This window comes from Rhodotorula paludigena, assembly GCF_050403205.1.
Source record: "Rhodotorula paludigena JCM10292 DNA, Rt_paludigena_JCM10292v1_ctg51, whole genome shotgun sequence".
Taxonomy (NCBI): Eukaryota; Fungi; Basidiomycota; class Microbotryomycetes; order Sporidiobolales; family Sporidiobolaceae; genus Rhodotorula; species Rhodotorula paludigena.
In genome coordinates, this window is record NW_027481407.1 from 31,529 (window position 1) to 50,520 (window position 18,992).

Here is an 18,992-nt window from a genome sequence, read left to right on the forward strand (position 1 = left end):
GCAGAGCTGCGACTGCGCCCGGCGGAAGGCAGCGACGAGACGAGGAGCGGATCCAAGTGACGGCGGCGACGAGCGAGGGGAAGGTCGCCCTTCAACACTTCTACCGCCAACAGAGTACAGCGCACCTGACAGATCTGCACACTGCACCGCACACCCACAGCCATGCCCCCGAAAGCGTGCGTCTCTCTCCCTCTCCTCACACCGCCCGCTCGCTCTCCGCTTACGTCTCCCTCGCATCGCCACGACCCCGCTCCCTCCCGCACACAGCGACTGGGAGACCTGTGAGCACCCTCTCTCGTGTCCCACACACCCAAGCTGACCTTGCGCGCACTCGATCAGACAAGGCGGACCCGACCAAGAAGGACGAAGCCAAGATCAACCGTGCCTCGCCTTCCCCTCCTCCGCACCCTGCAGAGCCCACACTGACCCCAGACACCCTCCCACGCACAGCCCTCGATGACGAGGACATCCAGATCCTGCGCACCTACGTCCGTCCCACCTGCCGCCCCCCTCCTCCTCGCGCATCCACCGCTGACCCTCGTACCATCAACCTCTCTCGCAGGGCCAGGGCCCGTACGCCAAGCGGCTCAAGGAGATCGAGAACGACATCAAGGAGGTGCAGAAGCGCGTAAACGAGAAGATGGGTGCGTCTCGGCCTGCACGCGCACCACCGTGGCTGTGCTGCTCTGCACTACCACGCTCGACGTTGACAGCCGCTCCACGCAGGTGTCAAGGAGCTCGCGACGGGTCTCGCGCCTCCAAACCTGTGGGACCTCGCAGCCGACAAGCAGCGCATGGGCGAGGAGCACCCGCTCCAGGTCGCGCGCTGCACAAAGATCATCAAGCTCCCCGAAGACGCGCCGCCGCCCGCGCTCGCGCCGGGACAAAAGCCCAACGCCGACGAGCAGGACAAGTACGTCATCAACGTCAAGCAGATCGCAAAGTTTGTCGTCGCCCTCGGAGACCGTGTCGCGCCGACCGACATCGAGGAGGGCATGCGCGTCGGGTGCGTTCGAGGTCCTCTTTGTCGTGCATGTGTCTCCGTGTCTTGTCGCCATGTCGAAGCTACTTGGCAGGGACCCTCGAACTCACCTGCCCACCTTCACAGCGTCGACCGCCAGGACTACAAGATCATGATCCCGCTGCCGCCCAAGATCGACGCGTCCGTCACCATGATGCAGGTCGAGGAGAAGCCCGACGTGACGTACCAGGACGTCGGCGGGTGCAAGGAGCAGATCGAGAAGCTGCGCGAGGTCGTCGAGACGCCGCTGCTGACGGTGCGTCGGTCGCTCCGTCCTGCCTCTGCAGCCGCCCAGCTCTTGCTCGGACGGCGGCTGATCTGTGACCTGGTCGAATCGCGCAGCCTGAACGCTTTGTCGACCTCGGCATCGACCCGCCCAAGGGCGTCATGCTGTACGGCCCGCCGGGCACGGGCAAGACGCTGTGCGCGCGCGCCGTCGCCAACCGCACCGACGCGACTTTCATCCGCGTCATCGGCTCCGAGCTGGTGCAAAAGTACGTCGGCGAGGGCGCGCGCATGGTGCGCGAGCTGTTCGAGATGGCGCGCAGCAAAAAAGCGTGCATCATCTTTTTCGACGAGGTCGACGCGATCGGCGGCGCGCGGTTCGACGACGGCGCCGGCGGCGACAATGAGGTGCAGCGCACCATGCTCGAGCTCATCAACCAGCTCGACGGGTTCGACCCGCGCGGCAACATCAAGGTCCTCATGGCGACCAACCGCCCCGACACGCTCGACCCGGCCCTCCTCCGCCCCGGGCGCATCGACCGCCGCGTCGAGTTTGGCCTCCCGGACAACGAGGGGCGCGCGCACATCCTGCGGATTCACGCGCGCTCCATGTCGGTCGAGCGCGGCATCCGTTTTGACTTGATCGCGCGCCTCTGCCCCAACGCGACGGGCGCAGAGCTCCGCAGCGTGGCCACCGAGGTTCGTCTTTCCCTCCCTCCTCTGGCGCGGCGCTACCGTCCTACGCCTGTCATGCCCTGCCTGTTATGCTTTGTTCCTTCACTGAACCGACGTCTATTGCAGGCTGGCATGTTTGCGATTCGCAGCCGAAGGAAGGTGGCGACGGAGAAAGACTTTTTGGATGCCGTCGAAAAGGTGCGGCGAGTTTCGAGCCCTCTTTCTGCGCCCACACACTAGAAAAAGTCTGACACCTCTCCTCTGACTCCTCTTTTCGCGCAGGTCATCCGCTCTGGCAGCAAGTTCTCCAGTACGGGGTTGTACGCTCAGTACCAATGATCTGGTCGCGTGCATGCAAACCAGGAATGCCTTAGCACAGAAAAGTCGAGAGTGAGCAGAAAGCCTCGCCTGCGCGCGGCCATGGATTCCAGCGCTGCGTTCTGCGGTCGCTAAATGACGCTGAAGTGTCGAGCTCCTCACTCTGCTCTCGCAGCTGGTGTGGACCGTCCGCGCACCACGTCTCGAGCGCGACAGGAAGTCTGGATCTACGGTGCTCATGATTCTCGCCCAACACGTCCCACTCTACCCCTTCTTCCCGCCGCCCTCGATGAGCTCGGCAAAGGCCTTCCACAAGACCGAAAAGAGCAAGCCCTGCAAGCCGTTGGCGAGGTAGCGCGTCTTGAGCCCGCGCCCGAAGAGCCCGCGTGCGCCCTCGGTGCGGAGGATGTCCGATGCGGCTTGACCTGCCGGGAAGCGTCCAATGAGCCTGACGAGGTCTGTGCCGAGCCGAGAGAGTGAGACGCACGGTACCCGACCTTCTTGCGGCTGACCTGGCGATACGTCTTGACGACGCGCAGCGAGTTGGAGCACGTGTCGCTGACGACGCTCGCGACGAATCCGATCAGGGCCTGCCGCCCAAGCTTGAGCCACACGCCGTCGTCGGGCGCCGGCGGGAGGTATGCCTGCAGCGCGTTGTAGGTCGAGAACCACGGGAAGGATCCGACCCAGTTGGCTGCGGCGGTTGCCCACGCACCGGCCCAGAGCGTGCCGGGACCGTAGGCGCGGATGCGTGCGCGCAGCGAAGAGAGCGCGCGAGAAGAGCCCTCGGTTTGCATCGTCGTCTTCAGGCAGTCGACGGGCATGAGGACCATGCGGAACAGGGCGCCGGCTTTGTGGGCAAGGTGTCAGCCCTATTGTGAGCAGCTGGTTGCAACTCGCATGGAAGCGTGCGCTCACCCAGCGATGCAAAGGCCGTCTTGAGCGGCGACGGGAGCTTGGAGAGGAACGGGTTCGACGCGAGGAGTGCGAGGATGCCCGCATTCGCGGCCGTGTCGCCGAAGCGTGCTGTAGCATGTGGTTCTCAGCATGCACTGCGGTGCTCGGCGAGCGGAACGTGAACGCACCGACGGGACCTTGTACAAGCGCGGGACCCAGACCAGCCCAGTACCGCCCGTATCCTCCCTCTGCGTACAGCTTCTTGCTCGCCTCTGTGGTCGTCGTGCCGTAGCGGTACTGGTAGCTGTGTAATGGGCAAGTCAGCACCGCTGACCCAGAAGAGCAAGCGGGGCAGCATGCGCACTTCATGACCGTTCGTAGCGGCATCAATGTCAAGACCTGTACGATCATCGCCATTGCGCCCGCCAGTCCCTGCGTCAGGCAGCCTCGTCAGTCAAACGCATCTCCTACGCGAGTGCAGCGAGACGCACCCCGCCGCCCGCCTTCTTCAGCGCGCCCTTCCAGTCAAACTCGCCTCCGCCCTTGCGGAACGCCTGCACGACGAGGAATACCGTGACGCCGACGACGAGAGCCCAGAAGAGCGTCCAGCGCAGGAGTGAACGGCGCCGCTGCGAGGGATCGACTTCTGGCTCGGGGGCCTCGTCGTCGTCGTCGTCTTCGTCGTCTTCCGACTCGGGGCGAGCGGGGGAATCTTGCACTGGCTTCTGAACACGGGATCGAGATGTCGACGTGCCCTGCGGCGCCTCGGCTGGTCGAGAAGCAGGGTCTACCGATGCGTAAGCCGAGGAGGAGGTGGGGGCGGAAGAAGGCCCAGACAGCAGCGGGCGGCGCTCGTCCGCGCTGCCAGGCGTCGTGGCCATTTGTCAAGCAGTACAAGCGGATGAATGAAGCGCAAAGTGCAGAGCGAGGATATAGTCGGAGGCGAGTGAGCGATAGCGAGGGCGAGGGGGAGAGGATTGCGGTCACGCAGCTACTTTTCTGGACCCCGCTGGGGCATAGACTTTTATGCACATGTTGCTAGACGCAGAAGTGCAGGCAGACCGCGAACTGGTGAAAACGCCGCTGCGACAAGAGCATTGCTAGCATGACCCCCGAGTACCGGCCCGAACACTCGCCACTGTGCGCATCCTCCAAGCTCTCGAGAACAGCCCAGTACAAGTCAGGCAGGGCGTGCGGGAAACGTGGGCTGGTGGTATTGTGCGAACCCCAAGTACAGAAAACGACATCCTCCTTCTCCTCCTCCCGTCTAGTTCCGCTCGGCCGACATGCGCGGAGCCGTTTACTCGGCCTGTGCGTACTTGTCGCGGATGCTGCGGGAGGGAAAGAGCGGGCAATTAGCACGGGGGCTTCGGAAGTGCGAGGTATGGCTGTGTGGTTGGTTGCCACGGAGCAGCACCAGGTGCGAGCTCGAGCACCAACCGACTCAGAGCAGCTGCAGGTAGGGACACGGACGCACTCCTTCCACTGCTTGCCCTGGTTGTGGTTGTCCCACCACGCCGAGGTGGCCTTGTCGAAGGTGATGCCGAACGCGAAGGCGCCTGGTGCAGTGTCGAAGAGAGCGTTTGGTGCAGAGTCGAGAGCAGAGAGCCGATCGGCACAGCAGCATTCGGGCGGGTGAGGGCGGAGTGAGGGCCGGCGAGAAGGTGCGGAGGGGAGGCGAAGGTCAGCTCGACGGCGCTCGCTCCGAGGCGGGGAGAAGAAGCGGACCGAAGAAGACGGTGCCGACGAAGACGCTGTTGCGCGCAAAGAGGTTGGCAAAGGCTTTGGCGACCTGCAGTGCGGGTTCATCGGTCGGGGCGACGAGAGGTCGGGGCGAGGCGACGAGGGGAGGAGCACGGGGCGTGAGAAAGGGCAGGTCAGTCGCGTGCACTTTGCTACTGCTCTGATGCTCGCACGCACGGGCATCTTGGACTCGGGAGCGGGCGGCGAGAGACGAGGCGACCGGGCGGCTGCTCGCTGTCGCCGCCGCCAATCCTGCGCCGGCCCTTGCTCCCTCGCACCGCAACCTCGCACGGCGCTAGCCTGCTGGGTCTTGTTGCGTGCGCTATGACCCTGCTGTGCATCTTCCGCTGCTTCCGCTTCTAGCTTCGGCCGGTCCGCGTCGCGTTGGCTACATTCCTCACCCGTCGCGAAGCCATGCGCCTCAACATAGATGTCGCGGGCTGCGCGTAATGCACGTTACCTGCATGGCGAGCGAGTAAGGCAGGGCATACGTCTCGTCTGGACGCCGGCGCCAGTGGTCTGGGAGCCACGCGTTAGTTTGCTCGCACCTGATCTCCCTTCCGCGCTCACGCTCACGCTATCTTGCTCTACTGGGCCATGCGTGTCTGTGCTGCGGCGTGGAGGTTGCTCCTCTCAGCGGACGGAACAGCTTTGGGACAGGGACACTGCGCTGTGCGAGGAAGGCTTTCCGTCATCAGGCGCGCCATTTCTGACCCCGGCCGGCTCATGCCGTCGTACTGAAGCCTCCACAACATTGCAGGCGACAAGCACGCTAGCTACCCCTTGAAAAGCCGAAGGCCGACGCGTCGTCAAAGTCCTGGGCACGGGGAGGACTGGTTGAATAGGTCGACGGGCCGCGGCTCCCCCGTCCTCACTTTTCCCGCGCTCGGAGCTGCGGCAGGGGTCACCACGCCTGGACGACGCGCAAGTTGCGCGGTAGACGGGCTGCTCGATTAGTGAAGCTAGCCCCTCGGGTTGCAATCAGTCTGAGATGTTTCTCCCTAGGTCGACGACGCGGAGCATGCGAGGAAGCGCGTCAAACGCGTATAGAAAGCTTTGGACGGCCTGGTATGTAGCTCGTGGAAGCGAGGGCTCTGTCAGCCACAGTGTAAGGCGCGGTCCCAAACTCCGACTGCAGCGACGACGAGAGGCGACGCGACGAGGGCCGGTCCCTCGTGCCCGCTCGTACACTGCACTCGCCACCATGAGCACCTACTTCGAGACTGTCAACAAGGTCAGCTCGCTCGAACACGCCCGCTGCAAAGCCCAGCTCATCCCGCGTCGTCCCCATTGCAGAGCTTCACGCAGGTCCCCGTCACCGACGCTGGCGTCGACACGCTCGAGTTCCTCGAAGCGACCGAGGGCCTCATTGCCATGTTTGGTGCGCATTGCTCCCGCGCCTCGCGCGTCAGACCGGCCTGGTCACGAGCGAGAACAGCGAGACTGACACGCTCGCGTGTGTGGGGGGCGACGACGGCGTGCAGACCTCCTCGGCAACCCTTCGTTCTCGCTCGTGCAGAACGACATGAAGGGCAACGTCAAGGTGAGCCGCGCGCGCTGCTTCTGCTCGGGCTCGTCGAGGTGGACCACCTGCCTCGAGGCGGTGCCGGCGCATGCAACGGTCCTGAGCCGCAGCATTCCAGCCTGGGCGCCTGCTTTGGCAGCATCGAGGTCCCTGAGACGCCTGAACATCACGGCGAAGAAGCAGGACGCAGTAGCTAACGAGTGAACACCCCCCTCCACCCTCCTCTTCGCTCCCCTGCCCTCATCTCTGCAGAAAATCCGCGACCGCCACGCCGCCGCGCCCGCCCAGTCGCAGACCCTCGAGCAGCTCGTTGAGAACGAGAAGGGCGAGAAGAAGCGCACGGCGACCGAGGGTCTTCTCTGGCTCCTCCGGTGCGCCTCCTTTACGTTCGCAAGTCTGCGCTGCGCTGCTGCGCCAGGGGCCACAGGCGACTAGAAAGGGGGCACTGATGCATCCTGTCTCTGTGCAGCGGATTGAGGTTCACGCAGGTCGCGCTCGCGCGCTCGCAGGCCGACAAGAACGAGGAGCTCGCCGACTCGTTCTCCAAGGCGTACGAGGGGACGCTCAAGAAGTACCACTCGTTCGTCGTCAAGCCCGTCTTTGCGGTCAGTCGGCGTCTCTATTGTCTGCGTCCCGCCCTTTCTCTCAGGACAATGCTCATGCAGAGAGTCTCCGCCTTGACAGCTCGCGATGAAGGCGTGCCCGTACCGCAAGGACTTCTACGCCAAGCTCGGCCCGCCCACCGCCCCCGTCGATGAGGAGCTCAACAAGTGGAACTCTGCGCTCGGCGACATCCTCACGCGCCTCGAGACGTTCTACGAGAAGGGCAACCACGCCAAGGGCTTCTAAGCAGGCGTCGGGCAAGCTAGGAATGGGCCGGTGGAGCAGGGCGCTGGACGCTCGCAGGAAGGGTGCGAGGCTTGAGCAGCAGCACGGAGGAGAAGGGGAATATGTTCTGTCTCCGCCGTTTTTACGACTCTATCGAAATTCGCATCGTCGCATTTTGTCGTTCCTTGCGTCGCGCTGCGCCAATAGAGGTGAGTCGCTCGCTGGCAGGTTCTGTTGTGTTTACCGACGTGCTGCACTGCTGCCCGCTCAGTCCTGCCGCTCGCGCCCACTGCTGCCGCCCCACCGTCCCGCTCGCACCTCTCACCTGCTGGCTCCTCCTCAGTCGTGTGACTCGTCGCTTCCGCTCCTCTGTGTTTAGCACCACGTCCGACATCGCTCGTCCTGTTCGCCGCCGGAGCACGGCAGTTGTCGACGCTCGGGATGGATACTCTGCGGCTCACGGGCTCGTACCTCGTTGCGCCTGCCAAGTACGCGAGCAGCACTCTGTGGTGTACGTTGACATCAGACACGCGTGGCTTGAGCCGGGTTGACCTTTCTCGAGTGGGCAGACGCGCTCGGCTATCCCGTCTCAGCTCCCGCTTCTCGCCCACAACCTCCTCTCGCGCCCAGCAATTCCTCTAGCGAGCCCTTCAGCCATGCGCCGTCAACGCCTAGCTTGGAGATCCCAGACGACGGTCTGGAAGAGCAAGTCGTACGGGCGCTTCGAGAGGCGATGCAAGAAGGCGCAAGGGAGGAAGGTGTCGTTGGCGCGAGGCCAGTCTCTGCGCCAGCATCAGACCTTGGGACGGGTCATCCAACCGCGCACGACGAAGGCGACGACGACGAGCTCAGTGCGTCCGAGGAGGCGCAGCCTGCTCCGCCGCTTGGGAATCGTCCTCCTTCGCTCTGCGAAGCAGCACGCGATCCTGTCGACGGTCCAGATGAACGAGCTAGCGCTCCTACCGTGCTATCCTGCGGTAAAGTGGCTCCGCCTGTCCTGGACGAGCTCGTCCTCCTCGCGCCTCGACCTCGCCCGCTCTCCTCCCTTTCGCGCCTCTCGCGCCGTGCGACTCTTTGCCTCTCCACCCTCTCGCTCCTCGACACCGCGATTGACGACTCGCTCTCGACTGCGACGGCAGACGAGCCAGACGGTACCGACCCGAGCGAGCAAGAGCAGTAGCTCATCGAGCGCGCGCTGAAAAAGGAAGTGGAGCAGGTGAGGGAGGAAGTGGAGGAGGCCGTGGAGAGCGCTCTGAGCTGGGAGGAGGAGCTTAAGGTCCTGGGCAGCGGTGAAGCCGCCGAAGAGGAGGAACAGGATGCGAGAACCAACGAGTCAGAGCAGGAGCGGAAAAGGGGACAGGAGCCGGTACCGAAGGAAGAGATGGGCACCGCCGTCAAAGCTGTGACATGGTTTGACACGCCTGAGGGACAAGTGCGTGAACAGGTCCTGAGCTACGCGTGGTCGTGCGAATGTCGACCGCTGATCCACAGGCCTTCGCGCGTCTACGCGGTGCGGGAGACCTCGACACAGACGGGATCGTACTCGCGCTGTCGAGTCTTGTCTCGCTGACCGGTTTTACGCCCTGCCCAGTTCAGCATGCGTCGTCCACTGACTGGAATGCAAGCAGAGCGTGTCGCTCCGGCGGCGTCCGCGTTGTGTGCTGGCGAGGTCGACGCCGACATCCGGGTACGCTTCATCCTCTTTGCCGTGGAACAGACGTCCGAGTCACCCACACCTTCGTGGACTGACCTATTTGCGCGCTTATGCAGCGCATACAAGCTCGGAAAAACGCGCATCCGCATCAAAGCAAAACCGTTGCACAACTCGTCGCCTCGGAGCGTAGAGAGCGCCGCAAGCTTGCCACCGAATCTCTGCGCTGGTTCATCGCGTACGTGCCAGCTCTCGGCCGCTGTTTGCCGTGACTGCAGCTCACGAGTGTCTGGGTTCTTTGTGTGCAGCCTCCTCGGATTTGTCGCGCTCGCATTGCGTATCACCCTGGACGACCCGCAGCAGGAGCTTGGCGAGAGCATCACACAGGCGTGGGACCGCGGCTTCAGTGCGTGCACTCGCACAGCCGCCAAAGGCCGGCTTTGTGGATTGAGAAGGCCCTTACCCTGACCCGACTTTCTCATCGCCAGAGCATCACGTCAACTGGCTCGTACGGCCCATCTTCAAGGTGCGCGGACGGCTGCTGCGCCCCAGCGACCGATATCGGGCAGACGAGTTGCGAGAGGATCCAGCTCATGCCCTTCACCCGTTCGCGCGAAGTACAGGTCATGATGCGCGCCTGCCCTACCCGTCAAGCAGTGTGCAGCAGACTCATGGCGTCAGGAGATGCGCCAGTACCTCATCTGGAGCAGCAACTCTCGCAGTGGATACAAGATGTCGAGGAAGTCGTTTGCCGCTTGAGAGACATTGTACCGCCGTAGACTCGGTAATCACGTACATGTCTAGACTGCATCTACCCGTGTACCTTCTGAGGTTCTACACAGCCGGTAATAGCGACAGGATCTGGCGACCCTGCGTCTACCTCGCCCTCAACCTTCGTCTCCTCTTCGTCCGTCCGCTTTTCTACCTCTCCGCCCTTCTTCTCCACATCGACAACCGCAGCGGCCTGACGCTCCTTGCGCAGACTCCACACGCCGTCCCACCCGATCCACCCAGTGGCGTGTGGCCCGCGCAGGGAGAGGATGACAAGCGCGGCGGCGATCATGGCCGTCGTCAGCGCGTAGCAGGACCGCCAGCCGCTGCTCAGGAACAGGCGAGGGCCGGCCGATGACCCGGCGGTTTGACCCAGGAAGGTGAAGGTCTGGTTGGTAAAGCATGTCAGCCGAAGTGGAAGGGGGCGGAATTCGGTGAAGCGATCTGCACCATATAGACCCCGTTGACGCGAGAGCGAGCAAGCGGATCGACGGCGAAGAAGCGCTGCTGGTTGCCTGCGCGAAACCTCTGGTCAGATGTGGTCAAGGCGCAGCTTGAGATCGGAGTACCTACCGATTGTCTGCGTCTGATGCGCGATATCGACGACTGCAGGCAGACATCCGCGGGTCAGACTGATTCTCAGCAGCTCAAACAGCTTGCCACATACGGATGCAGCAGATGATGACAGGTGCGAGATTGAGTCTGGCTGCGCCGAGGGCGATCGCCTGATTGAGAAGCGCAACGATGAGCGCAACAAGGGTTGTTGCCCACGGATGGAAGATGTCGGTCAGGCGTCCAGCAAAGGGCGCGAATGCGATGGCGCAGATGCCCGTTAGGCCGAACAGGCCGATCTCGAACGCATTCAGGCGGAAAGGGTCGCCGTCGAGTAGGAAGGTCAAGGTTGTCCACCACGCGACCATGGTGAAGCACGAGCAGAAGCCAAGCAGGCAGGCTTGCGTCAAGACGGGCTTCGTGCAGAAGAGTTTGACCATGCTGCGGGCCGGACGACGCATATCAGCAAGGCAAGAAAAGGGCGTTCGCGCGGGAGGGACATACCTCCAGAGGATTTGTGGGTAGTTCAGGCCTGTCTTCTTTGGCGGATAGGCAGGCAATCGCCACCAGAGCAAGACAGCAAGGAGTATTTGCTGGCCCAGCGCGAGCCAGAAGACGTTGTTCGGCGAGGGGGTGTATCGGGCCTGCAGGTTTGAGCCTGTCAGCCTCGACGCCGCACGTCTTGAGCGGGCGTAGGACCGTACCAAGAGACCCGAGATGAGCCGACCCCACACCATTCCACCGATCAGACCGCTCACAGTCACGGAAACCGCGGAAGCGCGGCGTGCCGCGGGCGCGAGGTCGGCCGTGAGCGGGACAAGGACTTGCGGCGTCACGGTGGAGATGCCGACGAGGAATGTGATCGCCTCGAAGGTGCCGAAATTGGGAGCGAGGGCTTGACCGACTGTGAGAGCGGAGCAGACGAGGATGAGGGTGAGGAGAAGAGGTCGTCGAGGCGAGAGGTCGCCGAGCGGGGTGATGAAGACCAGGCTGCGAGGGGCATTGTGCCATCAGCCTGATGTCTACAGTGCATAGGAGATATGAACAAACCCGACGAGGTATCCGCCCTGCACTAGCGACGGAACTCGCGTGACCGTCTCGTACTCGACGGCATATCGCTGCGAGAGCTGGACGAGGATCGGCTGGCAGTAGTACACTGGCGCAACCGTCACCGTGGCTCCCAGCGCCAGCATCCAGTTCAGCGCCGTGCTCCATTCGAACGGTCGTTCCGGGTCGTATCGGCATTGGCGAGGTATCGGGAGGAAGCCGAAGTCTTTGGCCGGCTTTGCAGGCGCGGCTTGTGAGCCGACGTCCTTTGTAGAGGCTACGGCCATCCCTGGGCCAGCAGCAGGGACCGCTAAGCCAGGTCGGATGTTGCGCGTCGCGCGCGATAGCAGCGAAGGGGACCCGCCGCCGGGCGCCTCGTTCGTCTGGCCGGAGGCTTCTGGAGAAACCTGCGAGTCGCCCATGGCAGCTTGCGCCAACGCGGAAGCAGCACAAGCCGCCGGCGGGAAGACAGGCGCAACCGCGGCGGAAAATGCGGAGCTTCGCGCGTGCGGCGGCGAGACCGGCGCCGGCCAACGCGTCTCGGCCGATGTCAACTTTCCCCTTGACTGCGGTGCCGGCACAGCAGCTCTCGCAAGGTTCGCAGGTAGCGACGCTGATGATGATGCAATACGACGAGGAACAGACAGGTCTACCAAGGAACGACAAAGGAGAAAGCGGCTTTTGGATTTGCGCAGGACGCTTACTCAGCGACGATGAGAGTCGCCTTGCTGCAGGCGAAAGAGTCTCGGTAAGCGCACGTACACGAAGGACGGACGAGAGATAGACGCACCCAGCACCGGTGCCCATGCAGAGCGTCGCGACACCGACCTTCTGCTCCGTCCGGCGGAGCTCGTAGATGAGCGACGACATGAGGCGACCGCCAGTAGCACCGAGCGGGTGGCCGAGAGCGATTGCACCACCCTTCGGGTTAACCTTCTTGGTGTCGAGGCCGAGGTGCTGGATCGTCATGAGCGACTGGGACGCGAACGCCTCGTTGAGCTCAAAGATGTCGACGTCCTTGACGCCGAGGCCGAAGCGCTCGAGGACTGCCGGGGTCGCGTAGGCGGGACCGACACCCATGATGATGGGCGGGACACCAACGACGGCCGAGCCGACCCACTTGGCGAGGATCTTGAGGCCAAGCTTCTCGGCGACGTCGCGGCGGACGAGCGTGACGGCCGACGCGCCGTCCGAGATCTGCGACGAGTTGCCCGCCGTGCCGGTGCCGTTCTCCTTGAAACACGGCTTGAGCTTGGCGAGCGACTCGAGCGTGGTCTGCGGGCGGATGCCCTCATCCTTCGAGAGAACGACCTCGTCGACCACCTCGGCCTTCTCGCCGTCCGCAGGCGTCACCTTGCGCACCGTGATGGGTGCAATCTCCTCAGCCAGGTAGCCCGCGTCCTGCGCCGCCTTGGCCTTGGAGTGCGACGCGCACGCAAACTCATCCTGCTGCTCGCGCGTGATGCCGTACTTCTCGGCAACCGCCTCCGACGTCGAACCCATGGGCGCAAGGCAGTCGCGCGCATCTTGCGACGGCGAATTCTTGATGTAGGGCGAGATGTTGACAGGGATGGCGCGGGTCTGTGGTTACAAAAGGGTGAGTCCTGACGGTCCGGACCTGGCAGCCGGCGAAACGACGCACGCCGTAGTCACGGGTCATCGACTCGGCGCCCGAGGCGATGCCCATGTCGATGAGGCCGCCCTTGATCTGGAGAGCGATGTCGGTGATCGACTGGAGCGACGAAGCGCACTGGCGGTTCACCGACTTGAAGCCCGAGACGACGGGGAAGCTGTCGCACTGCGTCAGTGTCCGAGCTGGCCCAACGAGAATAAGTAGCGACGCACCCAGCGTCGAGGGAAGCGAGACGACCGCTCTTGGCGCCGCCGAGCTCCATGAGAACGGTGCCGTTGTGGATGTCCTGGACCGCGCCGCCCTGCACGTCGACGCCCTGCTGCTCGAGGCGCAATCGGGTCTCTCGGAGAACGTGAGAAAGGAGCTCCTGCAAAGAGAAGGACGAGGATGGGTAAGCAAAGGATGGCTCGGGAATGTCGCGAGGCGGCGAAACGGACCTCTGCGTGCATGTCCTTCAGGCCGCCGCGGAACTTGCCGATGGGCGTACGAAGCGAAGTCACAATCTGCGGAATCGAGACGTGTAAGCCGAAGTATTGGGCCTCGCGACGAGGTGCGGCGAGGCGGAGGATGCGAAAACGTACGACGACATCGTCCTTGTTCTTCTTGAGGATGTCCGAGAGCGCACGGCGGGGAATGGTAGCCCTCATAGCTGCGCAGCGCAAAGTAAGGTGAGCGTGAGCAAGCGGTGGCCAAGGGGAGAGAAGCAGCCGGAGAAGGTGGGGGGCGAGCGACGGAAGCAGCGCGGACGCGGCCTGCGCAGATGGGGGCCAGATCTCGAGCTCACTGTTGTAGTCTTTGAACCTATAGCTGGAGTGGGCGCAGGCAGAGCAGACGGAGAGGAGGGCACGGTTGAGGCCTGGCGCCGGCGTGCGTGCCGCGGCCGCGGGCCGGAGTCGCGTCTCCTGGTCGCTCTCAACTCGACTCTCCGCTCAATTCGCCTGCACTCAGCGGCATGCACCGGTTCAAGAACCGGGATACTGAAAGACGACTCTCTACACGGTTTTGCAGGAACGAAGGAGGTGCGCTTCTGGGCGCACAACTTGTCGCGGAAGAGGGCGGACTACTCGGCTGGCTGCGAATGAGCGGGTTCGCAAGGTGAGAACGAAGACAGGGTATGCTTTATGGCGAGGGTATGGCGCGAATGCTGGGACCGACGGTAATGCGGTGGACGAGCCAGGAGGCGGACAGGAGGCCGCAGGGTAGAAATGCAACACGAAGGATGGAAAGGCGAAAGGGGGGTTGGCGGACACTGCAGTCGTCTAAGGTACCCAGATCTGCGTGACTCGCACGTGAGCAGGCGAAGCTTTTATGCGAAGCGGTGCAGAGCAAGCGCACCTTCACCGTCTGATCCACCGAACCCGTCGCCACCACGTTGACGACGTGGGCCGATTCCGTTGCTGCTCCATTCGCGCCGTTCGTCTGTGAACCATTGGGCTGCCCACCCGACGCTGGTGCGCGGCCCCACGCCATTGTGGTGACGAAGTGCGAGTGCGCCTCGAGCACCTTGAGGCAGCGACCAGTGACGAGGTCCCATGTTCGGATCGTCTTGTCGTCCGAAGCCGACAGGAGAAACTTGCCGGAGGGGTGGAAGAGGAGTGCGCGGACCCAGTTGTCGTCTGCATTGAGGAGGATTAGCACGTGTGCGACAAAGTACGATGCAGCGTTGACGCACGACCAACGAGCGTCTTCAGACATTGCCCGCTGACGGCATCCCAGATCTTGATCGTCTTGTCGCGCGATCCCGTTGCGGCAAAGGCGCCGACAGCTTTCGCTTCTGCTGCTCGCGCGCTTGGGACCTGCAAGCGTGGGCCAGCGCAAGATCAGCACCGTCCCGAACACTCGCGTACTCGGTCAATGAAGGATGACGCACCGCAATGCCCGCCAATTCGCGGATAGCTGCGTACGCCGCGACAGGCGCGAAAACGGCGACTTCGACAACGTGCTCGTGCCCCCGTAGCTCCGCCTTCGTCTCGCCCTTCGTCGCCTCCCATATCCGCGCTGTCTGCGCACATGGAAGTGAGTCAGCTGGGCGTCTGAGGAGACAGGCAGCAAAGGAGGCTGAACGCACCTGATCTACCGAGCAGCTGATGAGCTGCTGGCCGTCCGAGCTGGGCAGCACGCTTCGGACCCAGTCGTTGTGCCCCGAGAACGTCTTGACACAGAAGCTGCGTGAAGGAGGGCGGTGAGGATTGCTTGCGCATACGGGCGTTGAGGCGAGGCGCACCCGCTCGACACCTCCCACACCCGGATCGTCCGATCCCGACTGGCGCTGACGATGAAGTCGTCGTTCGGCATGAATCGTGCCGAAGAGATCGAGTGGTCGTGGCCGTGCAGGGTGCGGACGTTCTTCCAGTCGTTGTTCGTGTCCCACAGCTTGATCGTCAAGTCGGACGAGCAGGACACTGTAGGTCACGCGAGTCAAGAATGCGCAACAAACCACATCTTAAAGCTGATACGCACCGAGGAGATTCCCTTTCGAGTCGAAATCGACGTCCTGCACTGCCTTCGTATGCCCCTTCACCGTTCGCTCAAAGTCCCCCGTCTCCCAGTCCCACACCTTGAGCGTCGAGTCTTCACTCGCGCTCACAACGACACTGAAGAGAGGGTGGAACGTGACGCGGGTGATGGGCGAGCGATGGCCGGAGAGGGTATGGCGTGCGGGTGCTCGAGGGGTCCAGTCGGGCGAGGAGGCAGAAGGTCGCTTCGACGGCGCCGAAGACAGCTCCTCTTGCAGCTGCGCATTACGCGTCTCGAGGTCCATGATCTGAAGACAGGCCAATCAGCTGAAACAAAGCGCGACGAGCGGCAAGTCAACACACCTTCTTCTGCAGCCGAATCACGCTCGTCCACTTCTTCTCGAGCAGCCCGCTCCATTTCGCCTTACTGTCCGGCTGGAAGTCTGCCTGCCCAGCCTCAGCTTTGAATGCGTTGAGCGTCCCGTGGAAGCCGTTGGTCTGCAGATAGTCGAGGATCGACTTGTGTCTGCGCGTTTCGAAACACCGTCAGCAACATCTGGGGACAGCGCAAGCGGCCAGTACGCACAGCTCGTCCTTTTGTCGCTCGCTGAGTATGCTGGCCATGGCTGTAAAAGATGATCGTGGTACCGACGACGAGGTGAGGCTGGCCGGAGAGTGGGGCCGGTGCGGCAAGTCGGCCGCTGATAGCAGAGCGTCGCAGCCAGCTAACCTCGATGAGGCGCAGTGATCTTACACTTGGGCCCTCGGATCACGGCGTGCCGTGTCGTTGATGTTGTCGAGCGGATCCTCGCGTCGAGAGATGAGGAGGACAGCGGACGGTCGCGGCGTGGGAGCGCGTAAGACAGGGCGCAGACAGCCCTTGTACACACGCAGCAAGCGGACCAGCAGTGCTCAGAACCACTGGCTGGGTGTGTTGACGACGCAAGAACTCGCACCTCGTCGTCCGCTCTCTCCCTTCTACGCCTACCCGGCGGTCTGCTCGACGCCCTCTGAAACTGCTGGGGCCCGTATCAGCTGGCCCAGCGATGCTGCAACCTTCCTTCAACGACAGATGCGCGCCATCTGCCACCTTCGTCCGGCTGTTGTTCCACCCGTACTTGGCTCTTTTGGTCTGGAGCTGCGGGCCGGCAGGCACATTACAATGGCCACTGTCTGCGTGAGCAATTCCGCGCATGCCTTCGACACGTCCCATCACTCGGTATCCAGCATCTTCGACACGGGCACTCTGCTTCCGCTTGGTTTGCTGCCTTTTGTGTGCTACACTAGGCGATGTTGTGCTCTGCGCAATCGGTCACGGGGACCTCCCAAGTTGAGACTACGGCCCGAAGCGCCCGCCTTTCTCGGAGATGGGAGTCACGGCGTGAGCAATATGTGCCGGCCCGCTCGCCCCGCTGGCTTCGTTGTCACATGGCCTCGGGCTGTTCGCCGAGAAGAAGGCGACCGCCACAAGGCCTCAGAGCCAGTCGGATGGACTGCCGAACAGCTCGTCCCATTGTGGCCTTCACGCCGGGGCCTCGTTGCCGTACGCTCAGGACGCTCCTGATCAGCTCGCACGGCAGAGCGCCGTGCTGTCAGCATGCAGAGGATGCAAGAGATTCCCCGTCAAGGCTGATGATGCCACTCATTGCGCCATTCCGACAGCTGACATGTACGGGAGACTCGCGGGCGCAAAAGACTACGAGCACGGGGAATCGTGGGCGCGAACGCCAACGCACGCGCCGCCTTTCGCGATGTAATCCGGTGATTCCATGCGATGCGCATCGGCGAAGGCGGTCTGCTCCTACCGCTTCTTCGCTCGACTTTGGCAACGCCTTGTCTCCCTCCCTCTTGCTCCGACTGCTCTCCAGTGGAGCTCTTCCCTGGACCTTCACTTCAGCTTAGGCGCTCCGTCTTCAGCAGCATGGATTCGGGCAATATCTCGCTGGTCGTGGACTGGTTCTCCATCCCCGTGGTGAGCCGATCTGGCTTCGTGGAACCGACTCAAGCAGACGCACTGAAACCCTGCCGCCAGGTCATCGCAGCCTTTCTGTCGTGCCTCACGGCTGGCATGGTGCTCGCACTCATCGCGTCGTACTTCATGCGCTTCGGCAAGAGCGACCGGCTCGTGTTCCGCATCCTCGTCGGCTTCCTCAGCGTATGCGTTATAGCGGACACCGCCAACTCCTGTAGTTGGGCGTATACATACACGGCACCTCGTCCCGCTTGCTCGGCATGCCTGCCGTGTGGCTGACCTCCCGCGTTACAGGTCGCCGGCATGCTCAACCCGGCACGACTGCTACAGTTGCCGAAAGAGTTCATGGCCTTCAGCTTAATGTGCGTCGACCTGGATGATTTGTGACTAGATACTGACCCCGCCCCCGAACGCAGCGCCGGCCTGACCGTCTTTGTCACGCAAATCTTCTTCATGTGCGTCTCGCTGCTTTTGCTTGACCTGTCTCCACCAACTCTTTCTCGTCCACGCAGCTGGCGCATCTGGATCATCTCGGGGCGCAAAAATTGGATATTCCCTGCCATCATCTTGCTCATCGCTGCGGCAGCTTTCGGTAAGTGGAGTTCGACATTCAAAGGCTGCTGCGCGCTGACACTTCTATCGCCCGAAGCTGTCGCGCTGTACATGATACATGCAGCTTTGCAGCGCCCGCTCTTCACGCAGTTTGGCGAGGGTACGTAGTCGCTACACGCAAGGAGTTCAGGCCACTACTGACTATTTCTCGTGTTTGCGCTCTTCTACTTTTCCGCCACAGTCCGAGTGCGTTTCTCCTTCCTCCTCTCTGATGCAATACGAGCAGCAACTGACGCATCTTGAGAGCAGGCCGCACCGTGGGCTTGGGTTGCGGCAGGCTTGCTGGTCGGTGAGCCCACTCGTATCGCTCAGACACTCAAACATCCCAAACTAACCGGGGATCACGCAGACGTTCTCATTACAGGCGCGACCGTCTACTACCTGCTCATTAAGCCCCGGCGGATTGGAGCATCCACGGGCGCCCTGGTCAACTCGCCGTTGACCCGGCTCTTGCTCGTCACCGCGCGCACCAACTCGCTGTCACTCCTCGTCCAGACCTTCACGTTGGTGCGTGCTCCCGACAAGACTTCAGGCCTTCTCCGACGCTGATGTCGCCTTTGACAGTTCCTCGTCGTATGGAAGATCACGACGTTTTACTATGCCATTCCGGGTGAGTCCGCTCCGCTCCACCGCTAAGCAAGCAGGCCATTTTTGACGCTTGTGCTGCAGGGTTCCTCGAGGTCAAGGTCTACGTGGCCAGTCTCGTCATCACTCTCAACGCCCGCTCGGGCACCGGTAATGGCGAGACGACGGACTTTTCCGACTCGGGACCGACCAGTCACACCAGCAAAGCTGCGAAGAACTTTGGCAACTTTTCTCTCGCATCGCGCAACGCCTCCGGCGTCCCCTCCGTCCACGTCCATGTCCAAGAGGAGCGTCACGTCGACATCGCATCAGACTTCGGCCACGCCGGAGCTGTTGAAGCAAAGCCTTATGCCGTCAAGTTCAGCTCGGCAAGCAGCGACGACTCCGTCTGGGCGGGCGGCGAGAAGGGCGACGTCGAGCTGGGAGGGCTGGTTGGCGAGAAGGCGACTCGGAGGGTCTAAGACTTCCTCTGCAGCGACGC

At 62.7% G+C, this 18,992-nt stretch overlaps 7 protein-coding genes across 7 annotated transcripts; 3 read left to right on the forward strand and 4 right to left on the reverse strand.

Moving 5' to 3' along the window:
* Positions 1–162: 162 nt before the first annotated feature.
* RPT1 (proteasome regulatory particle base subunit RPT1) lies at positions 163–2,260 on the forward strand (the record flags this gene model as incomplete). Its single annotated transcript, XM_076651438.1, has 10 exons — positions 163–176; positions 268–281; positions 340–381; positions 451–488; positions 563–644; positions 727–1,006; positions 1,109–1,277; positions 1,364–1,945; positions 2,048–2,119; positions 2,204–2,260. 10 exons carry the CDS (start codon positions 163–165, stop codon positions 2,258–2,260), a joined length of 1,350 nt encoding a protein of 449 aa, XP_076502976.1.
* A 243-nt stretch (positions 2,261–2,503) lies between these two features.
* JCM10292_002559 (uncharacterized protein) lies at positions 2,504–4,017 on the reverse strand (the record flags this gene model as incomplete). Its single annotated transcript, XM_076651439.1, has 6 exons — positions 2,504–2,664; positions 2,727–3,089; positions 3,158–3,265; positions 3,325–3,440; positions 3,501–3,568; positions 3,628–4,017. The coding sequence occupies 6 exons, from the start codon at positions 4,015–4,017 to the stop codon at positions 2,504–2,506; spliced, it is 1,206 nt and encodes a 401-aa protein (XP_076502977.1).
* Positions 4,018–6,083: 2,066 nt separating this feature from the next.
* JCM10292_002560 (GLTP domain-containing protein) lies at positions 6,084–7,253 on the forward strand (the record flags this gene model as incomplete). Its single annotated transcript, XM_076651440.1, has 6 exons — positions 6,084–6,113; positions 6,176–6,260; positions 6,364–6,422; positions 6,657–6,775; positions 6,874–7,009; positions 7,089–7,253. The coding sequence occupies 6 exons, from the start codon at positions 6,084–6,086 to the stop codon at positions 7,251–7,253; spliced, it is 594 nt and encodes a 197-aa protein (XP_076502978.1).
* A 2,441-nt stretch (positions 7,254–9,694) lies between these two features.
* On the reverse strand, positions 9,695–11,675 carry JCM10292_002561 (uncharacterized protein; the record flags this gene model as incomplete). Its single annotated transcript, XM_076651441.1, has 7 exons — positions 9,695–10,042; positions 10,105–10,169; positions 10,228–10,260; positions 10,322–10,647; positions 10,711–10,850; positions 10,911–11,196; positions 11,257–11,675. The coding sequence occupies 7 exons, from the start codon at positions 11,673–11,675 to the stop codon at positions 9,695–9,697; spliced, it is 1,617 nt and encodes a 538-aa protein (XP_076502979.1).
* A 278-nt stretch (positions 11,676–11,953) lies between these two features.
* On the reverse strand, positions 11,954–13,533 carry JCM10292_002562 (thiolase family protein; the record flags this gene model as incomplete). The annotated part of the gene is made up of 6 exons (XM_076651442.1): positions 11,954–11,981; positions 12,044–12,834; positions 12,896–13,043; positions 13,099–13,253; positions 13,324–13,389; positions 13,468–13,533. The coding sequence occupies 6 exons, from the start codon at positions 13,531–13,533 to the stop codon at positions 11,954–11,956; spliced, it is 1,254 nt and encodes a 417-aa protein (XP_076502980.1).
* A 612-nt stretch (positions 13,534–14,145) lies between these two features.
* On the reverse strand, positions 14,146–15,966 carry JCM10292_002563 (WD40 repeat domain-containing protein; the record flags this gene model as incomplete). The annotated part of the gene is made up of 9 exons (XM_076651443.1): positions 14,146–14,160; positions 14,222–14,502; positions 14,559–14,682; positions 14,757–14,888; positions 14,955–15,051; positions 15,111–15,288; positions 15,347–15,650; positions 15,706–15,868; positions 15,929–15,966. The coding sequence occupies 9 exons, from the start codon at positions 15,964–15,966 to the stop codon at positions 14,146–14,148; spliced, it is 1,332 nt and encodes a 443-aa protein (XP_076502981.1).
* A 1,297-nt stretch (positions 15,967–17,263) lies between these two features.
* JCM10292_002564 (DUF6534 domain-containing protein) lies at positions 17,264–18,972 on the forward strand (the record flags this gene model as incomplete). The annotated part of the gene is made up of 11 exons (XM_076651444.1): positions 17,264–17,314; positions 17,375–17,551; positions 17,609–17,676; positions 17,731–17,769; positions 17,827–17,906; positions 17,964–18,026; positions 18,108–18,112; positions 18,176–18,215; positions 18,276–18,433; positions 18,491–18,536; positions 18,596–18,972. The coding sequence occupies 11 exons, from the start codon at positions 17,264–17,266 to the stop codon at positions 18,970–18,972; spliced, it is 1,104 nt and encodes a 367-aa protein (XP_076502982.1).
* Positions 18,973–18,992: the final 20 nt, after the last annotated feature.